The sequence below is a fragment of the Oncorhynchus mykiss genome, chromosome 2 (assembly GCF_057628025.1).
Source record: "Oncorhynchus mykiss isolate SJ-2025 chromosome 2, ASM5762802v1, whole genome shotgun sequence".
Classification (NCBI taxonomy): domain Eukaryota; kingdom Metazoa; phylum Chordata; class Actinopteri; order Salmoniformes; family Salmonidae; genus Oncorhynchus; species Oncorhynchus mykiss.
The window spans coordinates 10,401,932-10,417,533 of NC_143023.1; the positions used below are offsets into that span (position 1 = coordinate 10,401,932).

General features: G+C 42.2%; 1 protein-coding gene across 1 annotated transcript; it reads left to right on the top strand.

Annotated features, from left to right (window-relative positions):
• Positions 1-1,578: 1,578 nt before the first annotated feature.
• LOC110520728 (steroid 21-hydroxylase-like) lies at positions 1,579-14,415 on the top strand. The gene is made up of 12 exons (XM_090187737.1): positions 1,579-1,813; positions 2,876-3,067; positions 3,218-3,307; positions 3,984-4,138; positions 5,051-5,146; positions 8,207-8,317; positions 8,480-8,566; positions 8,724-8,819; positions 9,568-9,681; positions 12,231-12,397; positions 13,588-13,691; positions 13,902-14,415. The coding sequence occupies exons 1-12, from the start codon at positions 1,681-1,683 to the stop codon at positions 14,147-14,149; spliced, it is 1,593 nt and encodes a 530-aa protein (XP_090043863.1). The 5' UTR covers positions 1,579-1,680; the 3' UTR covers positions 14,150-14,415.
• Positions 14,416-15,602: the final 1,187 nt, after the last annotated feature.

Genomic DNA, 15,602 nt, shown 5'->3' on the forward strand with positions numbered 1-15,602 from the left:
GGGAGGGAAGAGAGAGGACAGGATAGAGTTATGAGAGAGGGGAGGGAAGAGAGAGGACAGGATAGAGTTATGAGAGGGGGGAGGGAAGAGAGAGGACAGGATAGGGTTATGAGAGAGGGGAGGGAAGAGAGAGGACAGGATAGAGTTATGAGATGGGGGAGGGAAGAGAGAGGACAGGATAGAGTTATGAGAGGGGGGAGGGAAGAGAGAGGACAGGATAGGGTTATGAGAGAGGGGAGGGAAGAGAGCGGACAGGATAGAGTTATGAGAGAGGGGAGGGAAGAGAGAGGACAGGATAGAGTTATGAGAGAGGGGAGGGAAGAGAGAGGACAGGATAGAGTTATGAGAGGGGGAAGGGAAGAGAGAGGACAGGATAGAGTTATGAGAGAGGGGAGGGAAGAGAGAGGACAGGATATAGTTATGAGAGAGGGGAGGGAAGAGAGATGATTGTGCAGATCATTCTCAAAACTCAGCTGAAAACATTTATTTTTCAAATTGCCTTGAATGATTCCTATTAATATTTTTCAATGTGATACTTTGGTCCCATCTTTTGACTTACCTCTATATGAACTCATGCTGTATAGGTCCCACCTCTGTTCTTATCTGAGTCTCTCCAGCAAAGTAAACATCATCATCTTTAAAATCACATGTCCTTCAGAAAGACCCTGCCGTTGTGCAACCTAACCTGGGCTGACCAAAGGACTTCAATCATCCTCTTTAAAATCACATGTCCTTCAGAAAGACCCTGCCGTGGTGCAACCTAACCTAAGCTGACCAAAGGACTCCATAAAGACCCTGCCGTGGTGCAACCTAACCTGGGCTGACCAAAGGACTTCAGAAAGACCCTGCCGTGGTGCAACCTAACCTGGGCTGACCAAAGGACTTCAGAAAGACCCTGCCGTGGTGCAACCTAACCTGGGCTGACCAAAGGACTTCAGAAAGACCCTGCCGTGGTGCAACCTAACCTGGGCTGACCAAAGGACTTCAGAAAGACCCTGCCGTGGTGCAACCTAACCTGGGCTGACCAAAGGACTTCAGAAAGACCCTGCCGTGGTGCAACCTAACCTGGGCTGATCAAAGGACTTCAGAAAGACCCTGCCGTGGTGCAACCTAACCTGGACTGACCAAAGGACTTCAGAAAGACCCTGCCGTGGTGCAACCTAACCTGGGCTGACCAAAGGGCTTCAGAAAGACCCTGCCGTGGTGCAACCTAACCTGGGCTGATCAAAGGACTTCAGAAAGATCCTGCCGTGGTGCAACCTAACCTGGGCTGATCAAAGGACTTCAGAAAGATCCTGCCGTGGTGCAACCTAACCTGGGCTGACCAAAGGACTTCAATCATCCTCCAACTGGGAGCCATATTTCCACCCAGTTGCACCATGAGAACAAGACAAAGACCTTCAGTGCTTTGGTGTGTCAGGTCAACATGTTATTGAGATATCCAAGGATATCGGTCGTGGTCGTACAATTTCTCAGCTGTTTTTTTTTTCCCTTGAAATAATAGTTGGTTATCCAGAGGGTCAAGACAAGACAATATTTACCCATCCTTGAGCAGGACCATGCTAACAGTGAAGAGGGGTGGCACATGCAGGGTCTGTCAGGAGTCCTGTATAAAAGGGAAGACCAGAGTGAAAGGTGATTTTTGGGGGGACAGGGAGAGTGAGACTTAAAGCCTGCATAATGACAGCATATGTGTCAGTGGTGATTGTGGGTGCTGTGGTCATGCTTACACTGTTATGGATCCTGCTCATCTACCTCCCTGGAAAAGGAGACAAAGTTACACAGGGAGAACCCAATGGATGTCAGTCAGCGGGTAATCAATACAATGCTCTTTCTTCCTGTATGTACTGTACAGTCTATGTCCTACAGGTAATCAATACAATGCTCTTTCTTCCTGTATGTACTGTACAGTCTATGTCCTACAGGTAATCAATACAATGCTCTTTCTTCCTGTATATACTGTACAGTCTATGTCCTACAGGTAATCAATACAATGCTCTTTCTTCCTGTATGTACTGTACAGTCTATGTCCTACAGGTAATCCATACAATGCTCTTTCTTCCTGTATGTACTGTACAGTCTATGTCCTACAGGTAATCCATACAATGCTCTTTCTTCCTGTATGTACTGTACAGTCTATGTCCTACAGGTAATCCATACAATGCTCTTTCTTCCTGTATATACTGTACAGTCTATGTCCTACAGGTAATCCATACAATGCTCTTTCTTCCTGTATGTACTGTACAGTCTATGTCCTACAGGTAAAGGGCCAACTAGCTGTAGAAACACAGACAAAGTCCTCTTCCCACCACTGTTTGGTTTAAAAGCTGAGAGATGTGGCTGGAGAAATGTCATCTCTCTCACATTCATAGACAGAGCTATCCATGATATCAACATGATAGTTGTAACCATGTTTTGACGCTCTACAGTGTTTGTTGACATTCACTTTGTTTACAAACATCGGAGTAAAACAATCTAATATTTTGGGTTCTGATGGGGAACGACAGTGGAACTAAGCTCATTAAGGCATTTCTAAGTTGTATTCTATAAGAATCAATGGGTACATATCCTTAATATCATACATATGGTGAATGTAGCAACTGCTGATTGGCCCTTCAAGGGTCCAGGACAATTGATGAGTCTGTTCAACAATCTATCTTAGCTGCTTAACCTGGAACTCTGCTTATCATTAGATTATAGGCTATGAATAGGCCTTATGTAAAACTCAATGTAAATGGTAGTAGGACAAGTAATTTTCCATATGGGCACGTGGCTTCGCTTGATTAGCAATGGTCAACAGTAACATTATGAAGAGAATGACAACCAACTTTCCCTTTGTGTACCTACTGTATGTTATCCACCTCCTCCATCCCAGCTGTTGGGTCTAGACTTCTGCACTCTTTCTATCAGTTCTTTCCCTGTTCTCTCTCTCCCTCTCTCCCTGGCCCTCTCTCTCTCCCTCTGCTGGGCAACATGCTGGAGCTGGCACACGACCACCTGCCCAGTCACCTGACCTCCCTGGCACGTCGCTATGGCAACATCTACCGCCTCAAGTGTGGCAACACAAGTAATGAAGTCACTTCCAACCAAGTGACTCAAGTTAACTCTGTTTCAAGACAGTTAGAATAGTTGTTTATACATGTAATATCCTCAGTATGTGAATGTTTTCAGTATTACAGTACGTTTGTCTTGACTCTGTATGTTGTGTTTGCTGCAGCCATGGTGGTATTAAACAGTGGTGACATCATCAGAGAAGCCTTGGTGAAGAAATGGTCGGACTTTGCTGGGAGACCACATTCTTACACCGGTGAAGAACACATTCCCAGCAACCATCACTCACTTCTGTTACTCTGAGAACACGTTACTAGAACCACCCGAGTTTTCCCAGCAACCATCACTCACTTCTGTTACTCTGAGAACACGTTACTAGAACCACCCGAGTTTTCCCAGCAACCATCACTCACTTCTGTTACTCTGAGTCAACAGTGCTTTTGATTCAAATTATTTACCCTTCACCTCACTCTCTTTCTTCACCCTCCATTTCACCCCACCCTATCTCATCTTTCCCTCCCTCCATCTCTCCCTACCTACCTACCTCTCTCCTTATCTCATCTCTCCTACCTACCTCCCTCTCTCCTTCTCTCTCTCTACCCCCCTCCCTCCCTCCATCTCTCCCTACCTACCTCCCTCCCTCTCTCCTTCGCTCTCTCTACCCCCCTCCCTCCCTCCATCTCTCCCTACCTACCTACCTCTCTCCTTATCTCATCACTCCCTCCATCTCTCCCTACCTACCTCCCTCCATCTCTCCCTACCTACCTCCCTCTCTCCTTCTCTCTCTCTACCCCCCTCACTCCCTCCATCTCTCCCTACCTACCTCCATCTCTCTCTCCTTCTCTCTCTCTACCCCTCCCTCCATCTCTCCCTACCTACCTCCCTCTCTCCTTCTCTCTCTCTACCCCCCTCCCTCCCTACCGGTCTCTCAGGAGACGTGGTGTCAGGGGGAGGCCGCTCCATCTCTCTGGGGGACTACAGTGAGGAGTGGAGGGCCCATCGCCGTCTGGCCCATAATGCACTGCAACGCTGCTCCCAGCAGTCGCTCCACGGGGTCATCCAGAAACAGGCCCTCCACCTGAGACAAGTAGAGATGAAACACATGACAGTTCTAAACCTGTTTTTGCTTTGTCATTATGGGGTAGTGTGTGTAGATTGATCAAATGTGTATTTATTTAGATTAAGGCTGTAACGTAACAACATTGGGGAAAGAGAAAGGGTCTGAATACTTTCAGAATGACCTGTATTCATTGTTTTACACAATATTTAAACACATTTGATCAGTTTCTCAAAGGAAAGATTCCCTGACCAAGATGGATGAATGTTTGTCATGTTGCTAGGATACTAATCTGGGTTAAACCAGAACTAAAATATTTTGTCATTTGTTCAGATGCTTGATTAGGTTCTGGGGGTAATCCTGTTAGAAATAAAGATGGGGGGTTTGTGAAGTATCCACCCTCACAAAAATAATCTCTCAGCTTAAGCATTCTAGAGTTCTATATGTAATTATATGGTTGTATGCTCCTGTATAGTTTATTTCAATGTTTACTCCACGTAGACCTTCGACCTTTCTGGGGGTCAAAACATTGTAATGAACTATAATGGAGCATACACCAATGTGCAGGTATTTCGAACCCCTGCACAGAACACAGAACACTTTCTCTACCAAGGGAGGGAACAGCAGCATGGAACAAATACACTGTGTTCTGAGAAGGAATGTAAACCAGCATGTACCAGTACACTGACTGACTTAACTGGAGATTACACAATGCAACACAACCTCAGCAACATGCCAACCACAACTTAATGATGTATCACTTGTTGTACTTCTTGTTTGTGGCCTTGTGTAATGACAATGTAGTGGTTTCAAATTGGAAAAGTTACAACCCTCAAAAAGTTACAAGTCAGCGGGGTAACTCATCTTCTTAAGTTGAGGCAATCAATATTTAGTTTACAGTGAGGGAGTTTATATCTGAATATGTAACCTGTGATCTATCAGGTGCTGCTGGACTATAACGGCAGAGCTGCGGATCTCTCTGAGGATTTCACTGTAGCAGCCAGTAACGTCATCACCACACTGGCCTTTGGGAAAGAGGTGAGGATCACACCTGGGTTCAAATAGTATTTGTTGTCTGCGCTTGATTGAGCTTGCCTGGCACAATGGAATCAATGGAACAGTCCCAAAAAAAGAAACCACACCCATTTGATCCGGCTGCTCCAGGCAGGCTCAATCAAGTATTTGGAAGAAAACCAACACTATTTGAAGCCGGCTATCTGTCAGTTCTTTGAGTCTGTACAGTGTATACACCAGGAGTGGCACCCTATTCCCTATATAGTGCATTACTTGGGCTTTGGTGAAAATCTAGGGCACTATATAGGGAATAGGGTGTTATTTGGGACATAACCCAGAATTAGAATGAAGAGAGACACCAGGTTTGGCCAAGGGATAACCATGACGGAAATATAGTCATGTATTTTATTAACCACTGCGTGGGTAAGCTATCTAAAAGCAGAGACACGATAAGCAGTTATATATCACAGTTGGAAAATTGAACCAGGCTGGTTATCTAGTGGGGTTGGTGATCAAATCAAATCAAATTGCATTTGTCACATGTGCCGAATACAGCAGGTGTAGACTTTACAGTGAAATGCATACTTACAAGCCCTTAACCAACAATGCAGTTTTAAGATAAATACCAAAATAAAGAAATAATAAAAGTAACAAATCATTAAAGAGCAGCAGTAAAATAGCAATAGCGAGGCTTTATACAGGGGTACCGGTACAGCGTCAATGTGTGGGGGAACCAGTTAGTCGAGGTAACTGAGGTAATATGTACATGTAGGTAGAGTTATTAAAGTGACTATGCATAGATAATAACAGAAAGTATCAGCAGTGTAAAAGAGCAATACAAATAGTCTGGGTAGCCAATTGATTAGATGTTCAGGAGTCTTATGGCTTGGAGGTAAAAGCTGTTGAGAAGCCTCTTGGATCTAGACTTGGCATTCCGGTACCGCTTGCCATGCGGTAGCAGCGAGAACAGTCTATGACTGGGGTGGCTGGGGTCTTTGACAATTTCTAGGGCCTTCCTCTGACACCGCCTGGTATAGAGGTCCTGGATGTCAGGAAGCTTGGCCCCAGTGTTGTACTGGGCTGTACGGACTACTCTCTGTAGTACCTTGCGGTTGGAGGGCGAACAGTTGCCATACCAGGCAGTGATGCAACCCGTCAGGATGCTCTCGATGGTGCAGCGGTAGAACCTTTTGAGGATTTGAGGACCCATGCCAAATCTTTTCAGTCTCCTGAGGGGGAATAGGCTTTGTCATGCCCTCTTTACGACTGTCTTGGTGTGCTTGCACCATGTTAGATTGTTGGTGATGTGGACACCAAGGAACTTGAAGCTCTCAACCTGCTCCACTACAGCCCCGTCGATGAGAATGGGGACGTGCTCAGTCCCCCTTTTCCTATAGTCCGCAATCATCTCCTTTGTCTTGATCACGTTGAAGGAGAGGTTGTTGTCCTTGCACCACACGGCCAGGTCTCTGACCTGTCTCGTTGCTGTCGGTGATCAGGCCTATCACTGTTGTGTCATCGGCAAACTTAATGATGGTGTTGGAGTCGTGCCTGGCCGTGCAGTCATGAGTGAACAAGGAGTACAGGAGGGGACTGAGCACGCACCTCTGAGGGGCCCCCGTATTGAGGATCAGCGTGGTGGATGTGTTGTTACCTACCCTTACCACCTGGGGGGCAGCCCTTCAGCAAGTCCAGAATCCAGTTGCAGAGGGAGGTGTTTAGTCCCAGGGCCCTTAGCTTAGTGATGAGCTTTGAGGGCACTATGGTGTTGAACGCTGAACTGTAGTCAATGAATAGCATTCTCACATAGGTGTTCCTTTTGTCCAGGTGTGAAAGGGCAGCGTGGAGTGCAATAGAGATTGCATCATCTATGGATCTGTTTGGGTGGTATGCAAATTGGAGTGCGTCTAGGGTTCCTGGGATAATGGTGTTGATGTGATTAATGACCAGCCTTTCAAAGCACTTCATGGCTACAGACGTGAGTGCTACGGGTCAGTAGTCATTTAGACAGGTTACCTTAGTATTCTTGGGCACAGAGTCTATGGTGGCCTGCTTGAAACATGCAGGTATTACAGACTCAGACAGGGAAAGGTTGAAAATGTCAGTGAAGACACCTGCCAGTTGGTCAGCGCATGCTCGGGAATACACGTCCTGGTAATCCGTCTGGCCCTGCAGCCTTGTGAATGTTGACCTGTTTAAAGGTCTTACTCACATCGGCTGAAGAGAGTGTGATCACACAGTCGTCCATGTGTTTTGGGTATGTGGGTGGTGTGCTTACAGTAATAGCCATGCATGGTTTGTTTACTGTTAAGGTTGTGCAACTTTACGCAATGAATGACATCAAATTTACCAACATTTTGATCCAATAAACTTCCCACTGGGCAAAAACTGGTTGAATCAACATTGTTTCCATGTCATTTCAACGCAATCTATGTGATGAAGTTGAATCAACTTGGAAAACTAATTGGATTTGCAAAAACTCATCAATGTAAGTAAGGGATTTATTTATTATTTTACCCAACTTTAACCTAAATCTAATGACAAGGTGACATTTTCAGTTGATTTCACATTGAATTCACGTTAGTTGACAACTCAAAACAATGTTGAACTGACGTCTGTGCCCAGTGGGTTATGTAATAGTACTGTATATTGTTTCAGTGATGAAGTAATATCTCATTATATCCCATTTTAATCTAACAACAACCTGAAAGGGTTTATCAATCCTTTATAAAAGAAAAACCTATTGGTGCTTTATGAATAATGTATAATCATGTTATAGAAGGTGGAAAAGGGTTATGCCACATATGGTAAAGCATCTACTGTACTACTGTGTGTACTGTAAATAATAATACTATTGATAATAATTATGATAATATTAATTATGATAATACTAGGATAATGATAATAATAATAATTATGATAATAATAAGAACAAATGGGATTTTTTAAATAACTTTTCAAGGAAACAAAGACGCTATACATACAGTAGTATCAAATGGTAAATGGTATAAGTGGGACTTCCTGTAATATATTGATTCATGTGTCTGTGTTTGTGACCTTTGTCTATTTGTCTGTGTCTTTTAGTATGAGAAGAGTTCTGCAGAGCTGCAGAGACTGCACGGCTGTCTTAATGAGATCGTGTCTCTATGGGGCTCTCCCTGGATCTCTGCTCTGGACTCCTTCCCACTGCTCAGGGTCGGTCAACTTTATACACTCATACTACACTATCTGACAGGGAAACTGCATGCACAGACAGCCACTCTGATACACAAATTAAAATGTCTAAAATGGTGCTACAAAAGTGGGAATATGTGATTCTATTGTGTATTTATATTGATCTGTTCCCATTTGTCCAAGAAATTGCCCAATCCTCCGTTCTCCCGTCTTCTGAAAGAGGTGGCCAGGAGAGATGAAATCATCAGAACACATCTGGATGAGTACAAGGTTGGTGTGAATACTGTAGGTTCTTTTTCAAACTTATGTTCAAGTAGCCAACAGCAAACACAAAGACAATCATGTCAAAGTTTTTTTTAAGTAATCTGTAATGTAATATGGGTACATTGGTAGCATATGGAAGATATGAACTGTATTGCTGCCACAGATGCAGGCACCGAGCAAAACATCAGAGGAAGCCATTGCCATCACAAGCGCTCTCCTCAATGGCCTTGGGAAGCCCCAGGACACAACACAGGGAGTGGTAGGTTCTTATCATGGTTTACAACCTGAACTCAGATGTAGACGTAAGATAGTGAAGTGAATCCGGGACACTACAATTAGTATTATAGGTTACATTTTGTATAGTATGTATTAACTGAAATTCATACAATATGTTATGAATTTGCAAAAAGTATGATATGTTGTGTATTCTAATTTGTTGTGGCTAACGTTAGCTAGGTGGCTAAGGCTAACGTTAGAAAGGCTAGGGGTTAGGGTTAGGGTTAAGGTTATGGTTTGGAGTTAGATTAAAGGGTTAAAGTTTTGGTTAGGGGAAGGGTTAGCAAACATGCTAAGTAGTTGCAAAGCATCTAAAAAGTAGTAAGTAGTTGCACAGTTGCTAATTAGATAAAAGTTATCCGTGACGAGATTCAAACACGCAACCCTTGGGTTGCTAGACATTCGCGTAAGTTACTTTCTTTCTTATGTAACCACACCAAACGTAACATATCATACTAATTTGGTTTTCCAGATGAACGTTTACTATGTCAGGTCTCGTCTATGAGACCAGGCTGTGGTTTATCATGGTAATCAATCAAAATCACATAGCAAATGCTTACAATATAAGCCTACTACTTGCTATAAATGTGTAATAGTAAGTGTTGCGCATCCAAAATGGCACCCGATTCCCTAGTGCACTACTTTTGACTATGGCCCTGGTTAAAAGCAGTGCACTATATAGAGTCACACATATACTCATGGCCTGCAGTAAGGACATGGTCCATTTACAGGTCCTGACAGACACTCACGTCCACATGGCCACTGTGGACCTTCTGATCGGGGGAACAGAGACAACAGCTGCCTGGCTCAGCTGGACTGTGGCCTTTCTACTGCACAGGCCTGAGGTACATTACAGAACTCTATGCACTACACTACACCACAGAACACAATACACTACGCAACACTACAGAACTCAATACACTAACTACAAAACTCAATACAATAAACGACACTACAGAACTCAGTACACTACACTACAGAACTCAATACACTACACTACAAAACTCAATACACTACACTACACTAAATAACTCAGTACACTACACTACACTCCAGAACTCTATACACTGCACTACAAAACTCTATACACTACACTACAGAACGCAATACTCTACACTACATAACTCTACACACTACACTACAGAACTATATACACTACACTACAGAACTATATACACTACACTACACTACACTACATAATTAGATACACTATACTACACTACACTACAGAATTAGATACACTATACTACACTACAGAATTAGATACACTATACTACACTACACTACAGAATTAGATACACTATACTACAGAACTCTATACACTACACTATACTACACTACAGATTTAGATACACTATACTACACTACAGATTTAGATACACTATACTACACTACACTACAGAATTAGATACACTATACTACACTACACTACAGATTTAGATACACTATACTACACTACACTACAGATTTAGATACACTATACACTACAGGTACTTTCCGAAGTGGATGACACAAACAATTGGATTGGTTATCCCTTTCATGCCCTGCCTCCAGTCCACTTACCATATCTGAACAAGAGAGCCTCATGAAAATTGCAACAAGTGGTTCTGTGAAAATTGAATTGAATCAGATTGCGCTCAGAGTACCCTGCCTTGGCAAATCACACCGTTAAGACACTGATGCCCTTTGCAACCACGTACCTATGTGAGAGTGGATTCTCGGTATTATACAGTGTGTGTGTGTGGCAGGCTTACAATGATGGCAAAAAACAACATTGAATAGTGCGCTGACCCTGGTGCTAGAGGGGGTACAGCTGGAGGTTGAATGTTTGAAGGGGTACGGGACTAATAAAAGTGTGGGAACCACTGCACTACAGAACTCTATTCACTACACTGCACTACAGAACTCTATTCACTACACTGCACTCCAGAACTCTATTCACTACACTGCACTACACTACAGAACTCTATTCACTACACTGCACTACACTACAGAACTCTATTCACTACACTGCACTACACTACAGAACTAGATACACTACACTACATATTATATACACTACACATCACTACACTACAGAACTCTATTCACTACACTGCACTACAGAACTAGATACACTACAATACATATTATATACACTACACATCACTGCACTACAGAACTCTATTCACTACACTGCACTACAAAACTAGATACACTACAATACATATTATATACACTACACATCACTACACTACAGAACTCTATTCACTACACTGCACTACATAACTAGATACACTACAATACATATTATATACACTACACATAACTGCACTACAGAACTCTATTCACTACACTGCACTACACTACAGAACTCTATTCACTACACTGCACTACACTACAGAACTCTATTCACTACACTGCACTACACTACAGAACTCTATTGACTACACTGCACTACACTACAGAACTCTATTGACTACACTGCACTACACTACAGAACTCTATTGACTACACTGCACTACACTACAGAACTCTATTGACTACACTGCACTACACTACAGAACTCTATTGACTACACTGCACTACACTACATAACTCTATTCACTACACTGCACTACATTACAGAACTAGATACACTACACTACATAATTATATACACTACACATCACTACACTACACTGCTCTATACCACACTATAATACAATGCATTACACTACACTACTCTAAACACTACACTATACTACACTACAATACATTACACTACACTGCTCTATACCAGACTATAATACAATGCATTACACTACACTACTCTAAACACTACACTATACTACACTACAATACATTACACTACACTGCTCTATACTACACTATAATACAATGCATTACACTACACTTCTCTAAACACTACACTATACACTACACTATACTACACTACAATACACTACACTACCATACACTATAGAACTAGATACACTACACTACAGAAGTATATACACTACACTGCTCTATACCACACTATAATACAATGCATTACACAACACTACTCTACACACTATACTACAATAACCTACACTACACTACAATACAATACAATACATTGTATTCACCAGTGTCCTCAGACCTTTGATATATGCTTTACATAGTATTCTAGAGAGATGGAACTAGACTGAAACCCACAGATGTGTTGTTGGCTTGCATTCCATTATAGACTGTAAGTCAAAACCTACGTTTGAGATCACTTCACATGGTGAGATGCTTCTCTCTTTCTCTCTCACTCCATCTCTTTCACTCTCTCTCCCTCCGTCTCTCTTACTCTCTCTCTCACCCTCCATCTCTCTCTCTCTCTCCCTCCGTCTCTCTTACTCTCTCTCTCCCTCCCTCCATCTCTCTCTCTCTCTTTCCTCCTCCCTAGGTGCAGTACAGAGTGTATGATGAGTTGTGTTCGGTGCTGGACGGGCGCTACCCTCAGTACAGTGACAGACACAGGCTGCCAGTGCTGTGTGCTGTGATCAGTGAGGTGCTCAGACTCAGACCTGTGGCTCCGCTAGCCGTGCCTCACAGAGCCATCAGAGACAGCAGGTGAATAGAAGATATACCAGGGGAGGCTGGTGGGAGGAGCTATAGGAGGACGGGCTAAAATGGAATAAATGGAACAGAGTCAAACATTTCCATTTATTTGATGTGTTTGACTCCGTTCCATCAAATCCATTCCAGCCATTACAATGAGCCTGTCCTCCTATAACCCCTCCCACCAGTCTCCTCTGAGATATACTTACTGTAGTATAGTATAGCATTACTGTATAACATTACTGTATATCTTTACTGTATATCATTACTCTATATCTTTACTGTATATCTTTACTGTATATCATTACTGTATATCTTTACTGTATATCATTACTGTATATCTTTACTGTATATCATTACTGTATAACATTACTGTATATCTTTACTGTAATATCATAACTGTATATCATTACTGTATAAGATTACTCTACAGAGCTCTCAATAAATGCACTGTGGGAACGTATTGTACAGCTATGTGTAACTGTCACCCTCCTATGGGAGCTTATGTTTTGATGCTGTTACTCTGCTTTGTACAGTACATTTGTCTTGCCAACTTCCCTTCTGTGCCATTTTTCTACCTAAATGTAATACCTCATCATACAGTACTAATGCATGTTTATACACTGAGTATACAAAACATTAAGCACACCTGCTCTTTCCAAATCACAGACTGACCAGGCGAATCCAGGTGAAAGCTATGATCCCTTAATGATGTCACTTGTTAAATCCACTTCAATCAGTGTAGATGAAGGGGAGGAGACAGGTTAAAGAATAATTTTTAAGCCTTGAAACAATTGGGACATGGATTGTGTATGTGTGCCATTCAGAGGGTGAATGGGCAAGACAAAAGATTTAAGTGCTTTTGAATGGGGTATGGTAGTAGGAGCCAGGCGCATCAGTTTGTGTCAAGAACTGCAACGCTGCTGGGTTTTTCACTCTCAACAATTTCCTGTGTGTATCAAGAATCGTCCACCACTCAAAGGACATCCAGCCAACTTGACACAACTGTGGGAAACATTGGAGTAAACATGGGCCAGCATCCCTGTGGAACACTTTCGACACCTTGTAGTCCATGTCCCAATGAATTGAGGCTGTTCTGAGGGAGGGGGGGAACAACTCAATATTAGGAAGGTGTTTCTAATGTTTGATATACTCAATGTATTTGCAATGTATAATTCTGTGTCTATTCCATATGTGTTCAGTATTGCAGGCTACTTCATCCCTAAGAACACTGTCATCATCCCCAATTTGTTTGGGGCGCATCATGACCCTGCAGTGTGGACGGATCCCTATGCCTTCAAACCAGGTGCTGGGCTATTGAGTGTACTGGCAATGTCCCAAATGGCATCATATTCCCTATATAGTGAACTACTATTGATCAGGGCCCATAAGGCTCAGGTTAGTAGTGCACTATATAGGGAATAGGGTACCATTTGGGATGCACCCTAGCATTGCTTTCACTTGGCTCAGCAACATAGTTCCAGCAGCAGCTAACAGTAGACCCTCTCTCTTTCAGAGCGGTTCCTGGAGGGTGGGGGGGCCTCGACGCGGGCTCTCCTGCCTTTCGGCGGGGGCGCTCGGCTGTGTTTGGGGGAGGCCGTGGCCAAAATGGAATTGTTTCTGTTCACCGCCTACTTGTTGCGTGATTTCCAGTTCGTACCTGCTGAAAGCCAGACCTCTCTACCAGACCTGACAGGAGTAGCCAGTGTGGTACTTAAAGCCAAGGCCTACACAGTCATAGCACGGCCCAGACCTGGGCCTTGACCTCTCTACCAGACCTGACAGGAGTAGCCAGTGTGGTACTCAAAGCCAAGGCCTACACAGTCATAGCACTGCCCAGACCTGGGCCTTGACCTCTCACAGAGTTAGTTCATGTACAGTGATCACATTACATTTCTATCAATCATTTGGCTCTAGATGAAGTATTCTTATAAGAGAAGGCATATATTGTGTAGTATTGTGCAGTAATGGTGATGTAATTGGAATGTATAGAATAATATTTTCTACTTCTAATAAATACTTCCTCTTTTAACAACAAAGGATGCATTTCTGACTCCCTAAATAGATATACCATAGGTAGCCTGAATGAGAATGCTGATAGCTTTATTAGAAGATGGTTGGGATAAAGGTTAGGGGTTAACTCAGGGGTTAAAGGTTACTACTACTCTGGCAGGGCTGTAACAAACTGTTTGGGTTTGCGGAGGATCCTCATCAGGTTCCTGGACATGTAATAAGGCTTCTGCATTGTTCCATCATTCCTCTCTAGATCTTCCACTGTATGAGGGAGAAACACTGGAGTCACTCTACTACTCTACTACTCTACTATACCTTAATATATTATACCTTACTATACTGTACCTTACAATACCTTAATATATTATACCTTACTATACTGTACCTTACCATACCTTACTATACTGTACCTTACCATACCGTAATATATTATACCTTACTATACTGTACCTTACAATACCTTAATATATTATACCTTACTATACTGTACCTTACCATACCTTACTATACTGTACCTTACCATACCTTAATATATTATACCTTACTATACTGTACCTTACAATACCTTAATATATTATACCTTACTATACTGTACCTTACCATACCTTAATATATTATACCTTACTATACTGTACCTTACCATACCTTAATATATTATACCTTACTATACTGTACCTTACCATACCATAATATATTATACCTTACTATACTGTACCTTACCATACCTTAATATATTATACCTTACTATACTGTACCTTACTATACCTTAATATATTATACCTTACTATACTGTACCTTACCATACCTTAATATATTATACCTTACTATACTGTACCTTACAATACCTTACTATACTGTACCTTACCATACCGTAATATATTATACCTTACTATACTGTACCTTACAATACCTTACTATACTGTACCTTACCATACCGTAATATATTATACCTTACTATACTGTACCTTACAATACCTTAATATATTATACCTTACTATACTGTACCTTACCATACCGTAATATATTATACCTTACTATACTGTACCTTACCATACCTTAATATATTATACCTTACTATACTGTACCTTACAATACCTTACTATATTGTACCTTACTATCCTGTACCTTACTATATTGTAACTTACTATACTGTACCTTACCATACCTTAATATATTATACCTTACTATACTGTACCTTACCATA